The 13,894-nt window shown below is 43.1% G+C and overlaps 1 protein-coding gene across 1 annotated transcript in view; it reads right to left on the bottom strand.

Moving 5' to 3' along the window:
- LOC306982575 (phospholipid-transporting ATPase ABCA1-like) overlaps positions 1-13,894 on the bottom strand; it is a 105,391-nt gene that overhangs the window by 61,904 nt on the left and 29,593 nt on the right. Inside the window, exons 7-9 of the mRNA XM_079582549.1 lie at positions 11,846-12,049; positions 6,800-6,889; positions 3,738-3,981 (exon numbers count right to left, since the gene is read on the bottom strand). Of these exons, the coding sequence (XP_079438675.1) occupies positions 3,738-3,981; positions 6,800-6,889; positions 11,846-12,049 (538 nt within the window). The remainder of the gene's footprint in view (positions 1-3,737; positions 3,982-6,799; positions 6,890-11,845; positions 12,050-13,894) is intronic.

Here is a 13,894-nt window from a genome sequence, read left to right as displayed (position 1 = left end):
TTTTTGTCATTTTTTGTTAATTTTTTTGTTATTTTTTGTCATTTTTTTGTCATTTTTTAGTAAAATTTTTTGTCATTTTTTTGTAAATTTTTTGTTAATTTTTTTGTCATTTTTTAGTAAATTTGTGTCATTTTTTTGTAATTTTTTGTCCGTTTTTTGTCATTTTTTTGTCATTTTTTGTCATTTTTTTGTAATTTTTTGTCATTTTTTTGTAATTTTTTTTTGTCATTTTTTGTAATTTTTTTGTCCTTTTTTGTCATTTTTTTGTCATTTTTTGTCATTTTTTTGTCATTTTTTTGTCATTTTTTTGTCATTTTTTGTCATTTTTTGTCATTTTTTAATAAATTTGTGTCATTTTTTTGTAAAATTTTTTGTCCGTTTTTTGTCATTTTTTTGTAAATTTTTGTCATTTTTTGTCATTTTTTTGTAAATTTTTGTCATTTTTTGTAATTTATTTGTAATTTTTTGTCATTTTTTTGTAATTTTTTTTTGTCATTTTTTGTAATTTTTTTGTCATTTTTTTGTCATTTTTTTGTCATTTTTTTTTGTCATTTTTTGTCATTTTTTTGTAATTTTTTTGTCATTTTTTTGTCATTTTTTTGTCATTTTTTGTCATTTTTTTGTCATTTTTTTGTCATTTTTTGTTAATTTTTTTGTCATTTTTTGTCATTTTTTTGTAAATTTTTTGTCATTTTTTAGTAAATTTTTTTGTCATTTTTTTGTAAATTTTTTGTTAATTTTTTTGTCATTTTTTAGTAAATTTGTGTCATTTTTTGTAATTTTTTGTCCGTTTTTTGTCATTTTTTTGTCATTTTTTGTCATTTTTTTGTAATTTTTTGTCATTTTTTTGTAATTTTTTTTTGTCATTTTTTGTAATTTTTTTGTCCTTTTTTGTCATTTTTTTGTCATTTTTTGTCATTTTTTTGTCATTTTTTTGTCATTTTTTTGTCATTTTTTTGTCATTTTTTGTCATTTTTTGTCATTTTTTAATAAATTTGTGTCATTTTTTTGTAAAATTTTTTGTCCGTTTTTTGTCATTTTTTTGTAAATTTTTGTCATTTTTTGTCATTTTTTTGTAAATTTTTGTCATTTTTTGTAATTTATTTGTAATTTTTTGTCATTTTTTTGTAATTTTTTTTTGTCATTTTTTGTAATTTTTTTGTAATTTTTTGTCATTTTTTTGTAATTTTTTTTTGTCATTTTTTGTAATTTTTTTGTCATTTTTTTGTCATTTTTTTGTCATTTTTTGTCATTTTTTTGTCATTTTTTTGTCATTTTTTGTTAATTTTTTTGTCATTTTTTGTCATTTTTTTGTAAATTTTTTGTCATTTTTTAGTAAATTTTTTTGTCATTTTTTTGTAAATTTTTTGTTAATTTTTTTGTCATTTTTTAGTAAATTTGTGTCATTTTTTTGTAATTTTTTTTGTAAATTTTTTGTCCGTTTTTTGTAAAAATGTAAATGTGGAAAACGTGGAAGAGCTTGGTAGCTTCTATCTTGACCTGTTTTGGAGCTATAGAGGAGAGAGGGAGAGGCTAAATGCTAACGCCGTCTGCGCTGTGTTTACGTGACTGAAGATCAGACAGGTCCTAAAGAACTCGTCACAGCTCAGGTAAGAACATATCTCAGTGTGGAAAAAACACGGCCTGTTCCTTTAAGACCAGACTGTCCCAGTGCGGAGCTGAAAAACACTGACGCCTAAAGGGGAAAAGTCCAGAGGAAACTGTGAGTGCTGAGCTGAATCCTGTGGTGAGGGGGGGGCAGGGCCTCTCCGCGGTGAGGGGGGGGTCTTAATTGACTCCCCGCAGGAGCAGAGCAGGGGTCAAAGGGACAGTTATGAAACGAAACATTCAAGGCTTTTCAAGGACATTCACATTAATTATGAAATATTCTTAAAGCCACAAAATGAGCCGAGTCAAATGTGACGATTCTAAAGAAACGACGGGAACGTTTGAGCTGAAGAACTAAACAAACTAACCCTAACCCTAAAGAACTAAACTAACTAACTAACCCTAAAGAACTAAACAAACTAACTAACCCTAAAGAACTAAACAAACTGCAGTAAAGACGATTCAGCGACATCTTTATTTTCAGGAAATGTGGATTTAAAGCTTTTTAATGACATTCAAGGTCATTCAGAGACTTTCAAACCAGGTTCTGGATCAAACTCACCGGAGTCAATGATATTTTGTTGTCGTTTTTTAATAATAAAAAATGTAAGAAGCTTTAAGATTTGGGTAAAGCCAAACTGGAGAAACTCTGGAGTGGTCGTAGAGGCTGTGGGGCTGGTCAGCTCATAGATACAGACGGCGTCTCTGGAATCGCCCATATATGGTCATTTTTGAAAACAGTTAAGGGGGAAAATTTGAAAAAAACTGACAAAAAATTACAAAAAATTTGAAAAAAACTGACAAAAAATGACAAAAAATGACAAAAAATTACAAAAAAATGACAAAAAAATGACAAAAAAATGACAAAAAAAATGACAAAAAAATGAAAAAAATGACAAAAAAATGACAAAAAAATGACAAAAAAATACACAAAAATGACAAAAAAATGACAAAAAAACTGACAAAAAATTACAAAAAATTTGAAAAAAACTGACAAAAAATTACAAAAAATTACAAAAAATTTACAAAAAAATTACAAAAAAATGACAAAAAAATGACAAAAAAATTACATAAAATTACAAAAAAATGACAAAAAAATGACAAAAAAATGACAAAAAATGACAAAAAATGACAAAAAATTTACAAAAAATTTACAAAAAATTTACAAAAAAATGACAAAAAATGGTAAAAAATGACGAGAGTGAAAAAGATCAGTTTTGTGGGTCTTTCAAACGAGGCGTTACTCAGGCCCAAAGAGGAGAGAATGCATTCGGTTCAGGCGGGTGGTGAGAGGTTAAGCTTTTAGATTTGGGTAAAGCTCGGTTTCGCCCGGGGGTAAAGGTGAGGTAAAGTGAGGGGCCAGACCGGTTGCCCTTCTGTGCTCTTCCAGAATACAGGACATATGGCCAGTCCGCCCCTGGCTGTGGGGCAGGTCGGGTCATACTCACTGGAGGAGTTGTCGTACAGGCTGTGGGGCTGGTCGGGTCATACTCACAGGCTCTGGGGCTGGTCGGGTCATACTCACAGGCTCTGGGGCTGGTCGGGTCGGGTCATACTCACTGGAGGAGTTGTCGTACAGGCTGTGGGGCTGGTCGTCGCTGGCGTTGCCGCTCCCCCCGAACAGGGCCTTGTAGTTGCTGTCCTCGTACCAGTCGGGTCATACTCACAGACTGTGGGGCTGGTCGGTCATACTCACTGGAGGAGTTGTCGTACAGACTCTGGGGCTGGTCGGTCATACTCACTGGAGGAGTTGTCGTACAGACTCTGGGGCTGGTCGGGTCATACTCACTGGAGGAGTTGTCGTACAGACTCTGGGGCTGGTCGGGTCATACTCACTGGAGGAGTTGTCGTACAGACTCTGGGGCTGGTCGGGTCACACTCACAGACTCTGGGGCTGGTCGGGTCGGGTCATACTCACTGGACGAGTTGTCGTACAGACTCTGGGGCTGGTCGGGTCAGACTCACAGACCCTGGGGCTGGTCGGGTCATACTCACTGGAGGAGTTGTCGTACAGGCTCTGGGGCTGGTCGGGTCGGCTCATACTCACTGGAGGAGTTGTCGTACAGGCTGTGGGGCTGGTCGGGTCACACTCACAGACTCTGGGGCTGGTCGGGTCGGGTCATACTCACTGGAGGAGTTGTCGTACAGACTCTGGGGCTGGTCGTCGCTGGCGTTGCCGCCCCCCCCGAACAGGGCCTTGTAGTTGCTGTCCTCGTACCAGTTGAGGCTCTTGATCTGGAGCCCCCCCCCCTCGGGATGGCCACACACGATGCGGGACACGGCCGAGTACAGGACGCTCGGGGACGACGTGGCGTTTCGGGTCAGGAACACGATCTCGTTACGGAGGTCCAGCCACGACTTCATCCCGGCCAGCTGGAGGGGGAGGAGAAGAAGAAGAAGAAGAAGAAGAAGAAGAAGAAGAAGAAGGGGAAGGAGAAGGAGAAGGAGAAGGAGAAGAAGAAGAAGAAGAAGAAGAAGAAGAAGAAGAAGAAGAAGAAGAAGAAGGGGAAGGAGAAGGAGAAGGAGAAGAAGAAGAAGAAGAAGAAGAAGAAGAAGAAGAAGAAGGAGAAGGAGAAGGAGAAGGAGAAGGAGAAGGAGAAGAAGAAGAAGAAGAAGAAGAAGAAGAAGGAGAAGGAGAAGGAGAAGGAGAAGGAGAAGGAGAAGAAGATCATTATTTACATAGCTGCAACGGAAACACGGGCAAACCTTTGGCAAAAGTATTTATTTTATTTTTTTATTCATTTTTTTTATTTTTATTTTTTTTATTTTTTTAGTTATTTTTTTTATTATTATTTTTATATTTATTTATCTTTATTGTTTTAATTATTTATTTTATATTTAGCTTTATTTTTCATTTATTTTTTCATTTATTTTTTCATTTTTTTATATATTTATTTTTATTTATCTTATTTTTTTATTCATTTTTTTTTTTTATTTGTCTTTTTTTATTTTTTATTTATTCATCTTTATTGTTTTTTTTCTTTATTTACATTTAGCTTCATTTTTTCATTTATTTTTTCATTTTTTCATTTTTATATTTATTCTTTTTTTCTTTTATCTTCATTTTTTATCTTCATTTTTTATTTTTTATTTTTTATTTTTTATTTTTTATTTTTTATTTTTTATTTTTTATTTTTTATTTATTTTTATTTATCTTTATTGTTTTATTTATTTATGTATGTATTTGTGGGGCCAGAGAGCGACCTGCTCTCCCATTCCTTCTCAATGGTAAATATGGATGCAGTACAGTGTTTGGCCACCAGCGTCAAATTGGGGGCGCTGTTTCCCTCCTTTTGCTAAGTTAGAGGGATATCTCAGGATGTTTGACAGACGGCCTCATTTCCTCGTGATCCACAGTGTTGCTGATACAGTTCTTACATTTGAAGAGCTACATGGCGCTAGGCTAGTGCTAGGCTAGTGCTAGGCTAGTGCATTTCTATGGTATCAGCTAGCCTGCATTAAACACAGTGTGACCCGCTGCTCAAATGTAAGTTGTTTTAAATGATTCTGTGTTTCTGGTAAAGCGTGAGAGGGGCCGACACGTGTGACAGGAAACACAAACGTCACTGAGGCCGAGGCCGAGGTGAGTCGTCAGCTTTTACTGTGGAGCAAACAGGAAGTGAGCGTCCGCACGCCGCCGCATCAGCAGGATTCTGAAGGGGAAGTGACCGCAGCTGATTCAAGAGGAATAAAAACGACACTGAAGGGTTTGGACTCAGACGTTCTTCACGAATAACCAGTTTATTTCAAAGCTTAGAAAACGCTCTTCTCCAAACGCCGACGGGTTTGACCTTTGACCTAAAATGTCGTATTTCCAGTTAAAGGGATGAAAACGCCTCTGACGGCATCGAAACCAGTCTGTGGTCAAAGAGTTTCCCCAAAGGCCAAATGTCCCTAAACCCACAGAAACACAAACTAAACAGAACCGCAGTTTGTAGACGAACGACGTAAACATGAGGCTGAAACGTCCCGCAGGTTTTCTGTCATTTTCAGGCTGTGGAGTTTTTGTTTTGTCAGAGACGCTCAGACGGAGGTTTTGGATCTGGGTTTGTTTTGGAATAAACTAATTATCAGTGAAAACAACCATTGAATGTTCTGCGGATGCTCCATGTCCTGTAGGAGACTCGGTTATTGTGCTGAATGTCTCTCCTGAACTTCGTAACGTGACACATTTTTTGTCATTTTTTTGTCATTTTTTCGTCAATTTTTAATAAATTTTTCGTCAATTTTTAATACATTTTTTTGTCAATTTTTTGTCATTTTTTGTGACATTTGTCATTTTTTCGTAAATTTTTCGTCATTTTTTTGTCAATTTCTTGTGACATTTTTGTGACATTATGGTCAATTTTTTAATCCATTTTTTATCAATTTTTTATCAATTTTTTGTCATTTTTTTGTCACTTTTTTGTCATTTTTTCGTAATTTTTTTGTAAATTTCTTGTGACATTTTTGTCATTTTTTCGTCAATTTTTAATAATTTTTTTGTCACTTTTTTGTCATTTTTTGTCATTTTTTCGTCAATTTTTTGTCATTTTTTTGTAAATTTTTTGTCATTTTTTTGTCAATTTTTCGTCATTTTTTTGTAAATTTTTTGTCATTTTTTTGTCAATTTTTCGTCAATCTCCTAAACTTCGTAACGTGACAGAATCACTTTCAGGTCAAAGATTTGAACATCTGACCCTGTGACAACGAACCCTAAGAGTGACTCTGAACATCTGTCAGTGTCTGCAGGTGATAAAAGGCCAGTCACAACTTTAGTGATGGACAGTTTGTTTGTTTGTTTGTTTGTTTGTTTGTTTGTTTGTTAAAAGTTAAAATCTTTGATCTGACGCTGAAAATATCGACACTGGTGTTTTCACATAAAACTGACCCGTCTCTGCACTGGAGTTTTCCCTCTTCTTCCTCCTTGTCCTTGTTTAACCTCGCTCCCCGCGGGGCCCCCCCTCTGTCCCCCCCTCTGCCCCCCCTCTGCCCCCCCCCTGCCCCCCCTCTGTCCCCCCTCTGTCCCCCTTTGTCCCGGTCCTGTCCCTAAATCACAGCGGGGTCCAGGCGTTTGCCCCGGAGCCCGTCGAGTCTGAGCTCCGTAAACTCGGCCCGGAGCCAGATGAACCCAGAGACTCCAGACTCCACTGTCCCAACAACCCCCCCCCGACCCAACCCACCCCCTGAACGAGGAGTGTGAGAGTCTGACCTCCACAGCCAGCAGCCCCATGGTGTCCAGGAGTCTGTTCGTCGCCACAGCCACTCGCTTCACGGCCTCGGGGTCAGAGGTCATGTCTCTCTGTGGAAACAAGCACAAAACCTCAAACACAAACGTCGTCTTTAAAGGAGACACTTTAAGACTCGGCTCCAGAGAAACTCCGGCCCGACGCTTCCCTCTGTGAAACGTGTGTGAGGCCCGTCCCGAACCAGGTCTTAACCAAACCAGACGTGCGGCAGCGTCATGATGAGAAGCGTCCGAAGTGGTCTGTCAGTGAGGGAGGAGTTAGGGGGAGGAGCCTCAATGCTAACTATCATAGCCACTTTAGCATAGGGACCTCTGATGCTAACTATCATAGCCACTTTAGCATAGGGACCTCTGATGCTAACTATCATAGCCACTTTAGCATAGGAACCTCTGGTGCTAACTATCATAGCCACTTTAGCATAGGGACCTCTGATGCTAACTATCATAGCCACTTTAGCATAGGGACCTCTGATGCTAACTATCATAGCCACTTTAGCATAGGGACCTCTGATGCTAACTATCATAGCCACTTTAGCATAGGGACCTCTGATGCTAACTATCATAGCCACTTTAGCATAGGAACCTCTGGTGCTAACTATCATAGCCACTTTAGCATAGGGACCTCTGATGCTAACTATCATAGCCACTTTAGCATAGGAACCTCTGGTGCTAACTATCATAGCCACTTTAGCATAGGGACCTCTGATGCTAACTATCATAGCCACTTTAGCATAGGAACCTCTGGTGCTAACTATCATAGCCACTTTAGCATAGGGACCTCTGATGCTAACTATCATAGCTACTTTAGCATAGGGACCTCTGATGCTAACTATCATAGCCACTTTAGCATAGGGACCTCTGATGCTAACTATCATAGCCACTTTAGCATAGGGACCTCTGATGCTAACTATCATAGCCACTTTAGCATAGGGACCTCTGATGCTAACTATCATAGCCACTTTAGCATAGGGACCTCTAATGCTAACTATCATAGCCACTTTAGCATAGGGACCTCTGATGCTAACTATCATAGCCACTTTAGCATAGGGACCTCATGCTAACTATCATAGCCACTTTAGCATAGGGACCTCCAGCTGAACTTTAAACATGAGCTGTGTCCTCAGTGTGGCCCCTCAGTGTGGCCCCTGTGCAGAGCCGTGGGAAGATACTTTAGTTAGGGGGCGCTAAGGGACAAAATTTACCCCCAAAATCCTTTTCCTGTGCATAAATCCTATTGATTAACCTCTTAACTCCCGCCTGAACCGAGAGCATTTTCTCCAGCTTTTTCCTCACATCAGATTTTTTTTCATCAGTTTTTTCGTTGGGCAGTCGTCTCATTTTTGTCAAATTTTCGTGACTTTTTTGTCACTTTTTTGTCAAATTATTCAATTTTTTTTGTTAAATTCTCATCACTTTTTGTCAATTTTTTGTACATTTTTGTACATTTTTTGTCAAATTATTCACATTTTTTTTTTCAAATTCGAATCACTTTTTCTGCCCTTTTTCTCACTTTTTTGTCAAATTGTCGTCATTTTTTGTACATTTTTCATCTCAGTTTTGTTACTATTTTCACACCTTTTTTCCAGAAGCTTTTGGATGGTTAGTGCTGGATCGTCTGCTCCGGAGGGACGTCTGCTGTGAGTTTGTTTAGATCTATTAGCGGGTTGGTCTAAAAATACAAATAATCCTGATCCTTAAGGTTTTAACCCCTTAACTCCCGCCTGAACCGAGCACATTTTCTCCAGTTTGGCTTTACCCCAATCCAAAAGCTTCTGGAAAAAAGGTGAGAAAATAGCAACAAAACAATGATGGAAATGTGACAAAAAAGTGACGAAAAATTAATGAAAAAGTGGCAAAAATGTCACAAAAATGTCACAAGAAATTGACACATAAATGACGAAAAAATGACAAAAATGTGACAAAAAAATTACAAAAAAATTATTAAAAATTGACAAAAAAATTGTCGAAAAATTGACGAAAAAATTACTAAAATGTGATAAAAAAGTGACTAAAAAATGACGAAAAAATGGTGGAAAAATTGACGAAAAATGATTAAAAATTGACAAAAAAATTACAAAAATGTGATAAAAAATGACAAATAAAGTTACAGGAATGAGTTGAACACCCAACAAAAAAATGTGCTGACGTGGGGAAAAAGATCCTCTGGGTTCAGACGGGAGTTAAGGGGTCAATATTGCCTGCAGTTCACAAACTATCCACCAGGGGGAGCTGCAGCGCCCTCAGCACCCTGGGTTCCCACGGCCCTGGCCCTGTGTCCTCAGTGTGGCCCCTCAGTGTGGCCCCCCTGCTTGAACACCTGCATGTGTTTGTTCTCAGACAGCAGGATTTGCATACTGAGAGAGTGTTTGCACTTCTCGTTGCCGACGGCGAGTTTATTTCACAGACGCCGCCAAAGCAAATCAGTCTCTTACAAACCACAGACGGATTTAACATATTTCAGGTTCAAACACAGACTAAGCCCCGCCCACAAGTCATTAATCCAGGTCTGACCGGGTCCTTCTGCCGGTCCAACGTTTCCTCAATAAACATCTATGAATCTTCCTCTGTAGAAAAGTGTTAATGCCCCAAACAAACTGAAACAGCAGGCAGATAATTACCATACTGTAAACCCAGGCTCTGCTGAATCCTGCTCTTTCACTTCACTTAAATCAATTATAAATATAATGTTCCAGCGAGTCATGACCAGGGGCCGGACTGGGACTGAAAACCAGCCCTGGACTCTGACCAGGGGCCGGACTGGGACTGAAAACCAGCCCTGGACTCTGACCAGGGGCCGGACTGGGACTGAAACACAGCCCTGGAGTCTGACCAGGGCCGGACTGGGACTGAAAACCAGCCCTGGACTCTGACCAGGGGCCGGACTGGGACTGAAACACAGCCCTGGAGTCTGACCAGGGGCCGGACTGGGACTGAAAACCAGCCCCGGACTCTGACCAGGGCCGGACTGGGACTGAGAACCAGCCCTGGACTCTGACCAGGGCCGGACTGGGACTGAAAACCAGCCCTGGACTCTGACCAGGGCCGGACTGGGACTGAGAACCAGCCCTGGACTCTGACCAGGGCCGGACTGGGACTGAAAACCAGCCCTGGACTCTGACCAGGGCCGGACTGGGACTGAAAACCAGCCCTGGACTCTGACCAGGGCCGGACTGGGACTGAAAACCAGCCCTGGACTCTGACCAGGGGCCGGACTGGGACTGAAAACCAGCCCTGGACTCTGACCAGGGCCGGACTGGGACTGAAAACCAGCCCTGGACTCTGACCAGGGCCGGACTGGGACTGAAACACAGCCCTGGACTCTGACCAGGGCCGGACTGGGACTGAAAACCAGCCCTGGACTCTGACCAGGGCCGGACTGGGACTGAAAACCAGCCCTGGACTCTGACCAGGGGCCGGACTGGGACTGAAACCAGCCCTGGACTCTGACCAGGGGCCGGACTGGGACTGAAAACCAGCCCTGGACTCTGACCAGGGGCTGGACTGGGACTGAAAACCAGCCCTGGACTCTGACCAGGGGCCGGACTGGGACTGAAAACCAGGCCTGGAGTCTGACCAGGGGCCGGACTGGGACTGAAAACCAGGCCTGGAGTCTGACCAGGGGCCGGACTGGGACTGAAAACCAGCCCTGGACTCTGACCAGGGCCGGACTGGGACTGAGAACCACACAGACTCTCCTCAAAGTCTGCTTGTTTCCCGGTGTTTCTCTGGATGGATCTGGAGGTCCAGGTTCTGCTGCTTTACCTTGACGGGTTTGAAGAAGTCCAGGTTCTGCTGCTTTACCTTGACGGGTTAGATGAAGTCCAGGTTCTGCTGCTTTACCTTGACGGGTTTGATGAAGTCCAGGTTCTGCTGCTTTACCTTGACGGGTTTGAAGAAGTCCAGGTTCTGCTGCTTTACCTTGACGGGTTTGAAGAAGTCCAGGTTCTGCTGCTTTACCTTGACGGGTTTGAAGAAGTCCAGGTTCTGCTGCTTTACCTTGACGGGTTTGATGAAGTCCAGGTTCTGCTGCTTTACCTTGACGGGTTTGAAGAAGTCCAGGTTCTGCTGCTTTACCTTGACGGGTTTGATGAAGTCCAGGTTCTGCTGCTTTACCTTGACGGGTTAGATGAAGTCCAGGTTCTGCTGCTTTACCTTGACGGGTTTGAAGAAGTCCAGGTTCTGCTGCTTTACCTTGACGGGTTTGATGAAGTCCAGGTTCTGCTGCTTTACCTTGACGGGTTTGAAGAAGTCCAGGTTCTGCTGCTTTACCTTGACGGGTTTGAAGAAGTCCAGGTTCTGCTGCTTTACCTTGACGGGTTTGAAGAAGTCCAGGTTCTGCTGCTTTACCTTGACGGGTTAGATGAAGTCCAGGTTCTGCTGCTTTACCTTGACGGGTTTGAAGAAGTCCAGGTTCTGCTGCTTTACCTTGACGGGTTTGATGAAGTCCAGGTTCTGCTGCTTTACCTTGACGGGTTTGAAGAAGTCCAGGTTCTGCTGCTTTACCTTGACGGGTTTGATGAAGTCCAGGTTCTGCTGCTTTACCTTGACGGGTTTGATGAAGTCCAGGTTCTGCTGCTTTACCTTGACGGGTTTGATGAGGTCCAGGTTCTGCTGCTTTACCTTGACGGGTTTGAAGAAGTCCAGGTTCTGCTGCTTTACCTTGACGGGTTTGAAGAAGTCCAGGTTCTGCTGCTTTACCTTGACGGGTTTGATGAGGTCCAGGTTCTGCTGCTTTACCTTGACGGGTTTGATGAAGTCCAGGTTCTGCTGCTTTACCTTGACGGGTTTGATGAAGTCCAGGTTCTGCTGCTTTACCTTGACGGGTTTGATGAAGTCCAGGTTCTGCTGCTTTACCTTGACGGGTTTGATGAAGTCCAGGTTCTGCTGCTTTACCTTGACGGGTTTGATGAAGTCCAGGTTCTGCTGCTTTACCTTGACGGGTTTGATGAAGTCCAGGTTCTGCTGCTTTACCTTGACGGGTTTGATGAAGTCCAGGTTCTGCTGCTTTACCTTGACGGGTTTGATGAAGTCCAGGTTCTGCAGGAACAGCTGCTCCACCTCCCTGAGCCAGGCGGGCGGGGCCGAGCAGATCCGCTGCGTCAGCTCTGATAGGACGGCCGGGTCTGAGATGGTGATGTAGCTGCTCAGGTCCCGCCCCCTGGGTTTGGACGGGCAGAGGTCGGTGAGGTGCACGCCGAAGCCCTTCAGGAGGATCTACAGGAGGAGACAGAGGTCAGAGAGGAGAACCAAGCCCTTCAGGAGGATCTACAGGAGGACACAGAGGTCAGAGAGGAGAACCAGGCCCTTCAGGAGGATCTACAGGAGGAGACAGAGGTCAGAGAGGAGAACCAAGCCCTTCAGGAGGATCTACAGGAGAACACAGAGGTCAGAGGTCAGAGAGGAGGATCTACAGGAGGAGAAGGAGGAGTCAGAGGTCAGAGAGGAGGATCTACAGGAGAAGAAGGAGGAGTCAGAGGTCAGAGAGGAGGATCTACAGGAGGAGACAGAGGTCAGAGGTCAGAGAGGAGGATCTACAGGAGAAGAAGGAGGAGTCAGAGGTCAGAGAGGAGGATCTACAGGAGAAGAAGGAGGAGCCAGAGGTCAGAGAGGAGGATCTACAGGAGAAGAAGGAGGAGTCAGAGGTCAGAGAGGAGGATCTACAGGAGAAGAAGGAGGAGTCAGAGGTCAGAGAGGAGGATCTACAGGAGAAGAAGGAGGAGCCAGAGGTCAGAGAGGAGGATCTACAGGAGAAGAAGGAGGAGCCAGAGGTCAGAGAGGAGGATCTACAGGAGGAGAAGGAGGAGTCAGGGGTCAGAGAGGAGGATCTACAGGAGAAGAAGGAGGAGCCAGAGGTCAGAGAGGAGGATCTACAGGAGAAAACAGAGGTCAGAGGTCAGAGAGGAGGATCTACAGGAGGAGAAGGAGGAGTCAGAGGTCAGAGAGGAGGATCTACAGGAGGACACAGAGGTCAGAGGTCAGAGAGGAGGATCTACAGGAGAAGAAGGAGGAGTCAGAGGTCAGAGAGGAGGATCTACAGGAGAAGAAGGAGGAGTCAGAGGTCAGAGAGGAGGATCTACAGGAGAAGAAGGAGGAGCCAGAGGTCAGAGAGGAGGATCTACAGGAGGAGAAGGAGGAGCCAGAGGTCAGAGAGGAGGATCTACAGGAGAAGAAGGAGGAGCCAGAGGTCAGAGAGGAGGATCTACAGGAGGAGAAGGAGGAGTCAGGGGTCAGAGAGGAGGATCTACAGGAGAAGAAGGAGGAGTCAGAGGTCAGAGAGGAGGATCTACAGGAGAAGAAGGAGGAGTCAGAGGTCAGAGAGGAGGATCTACAGGAGAAGAAGGAGGAGTCAGAGGTCAGAGAGGAGGATCTACAGGAGGAGAAGGAGGAGTCAGGGGTCAGAGAGGAGGATCTACAGGAGAAGAAGGAGGAGTCAGAGGTCAGAGAGGAGGATCTACAGGAGAAGAAGGAGGAGCCAGAGGTCAGAGAGGAGGATCTACAGGAGAAGAAGGAGGAGCCAGAGGTCAGAGAGGAGGATCTACAGGAGAAGAAGGAGGAGCCAGAGGTCAGAGAGGAGAACCAAGGCCTTCAGGAGGATCTACACTGACCTGAAAACTCCCATTGGAGCTGCTGCACTTCTCGAATTTATACTTTATTACACGACTGTCGGCCTTTAGCTACTAACTGCTAATTGTTAGCTGCCAATTGCTAACTGCTAACTGCTAGCTGCTAACTGCTAACTGCTAGCTGCTAACTGCTAACTGCTAACCATGAGCTAATCAGCATCTGTCTAAGCACAGCGGTGGCACAGCGGTTAGCGCCTTCGCTTCACAGCTAGAAGGTCCCGGGTTCGATTCCCACCAGGGACGGGCCTTTCTGTGTGGAGTTTGCATGTTCTCCCCGTGTCTGCGTAGGGTTTCCCCTACCACTAAAAACATGTACAATAGGCCAGGATGAATGAGAGCGTGTTTGAGAGTGCGCATGGGGGACGACGGATAGAAATTACCCTAAGGCTACAATCCGGTGTCTGATTTTACACCATTTTTTGGAACCAAGAGCAGC

This window comes from Gobius niger (assembly GCF_951799975.1).
Source record: "Gobius niger genome assembly, chromosome: 24".
NCBI classification, from domain to species: Eukaryota; Metazoa; Chordata; class Actinopteri; order Gobiiformes; family Gobiidae; genus Gobius; species Gobius niger.
Note: the sequence above shows the minus strand (reverse complement) of the source record. Positions and strands in the feature narration are given on the sequence as shown.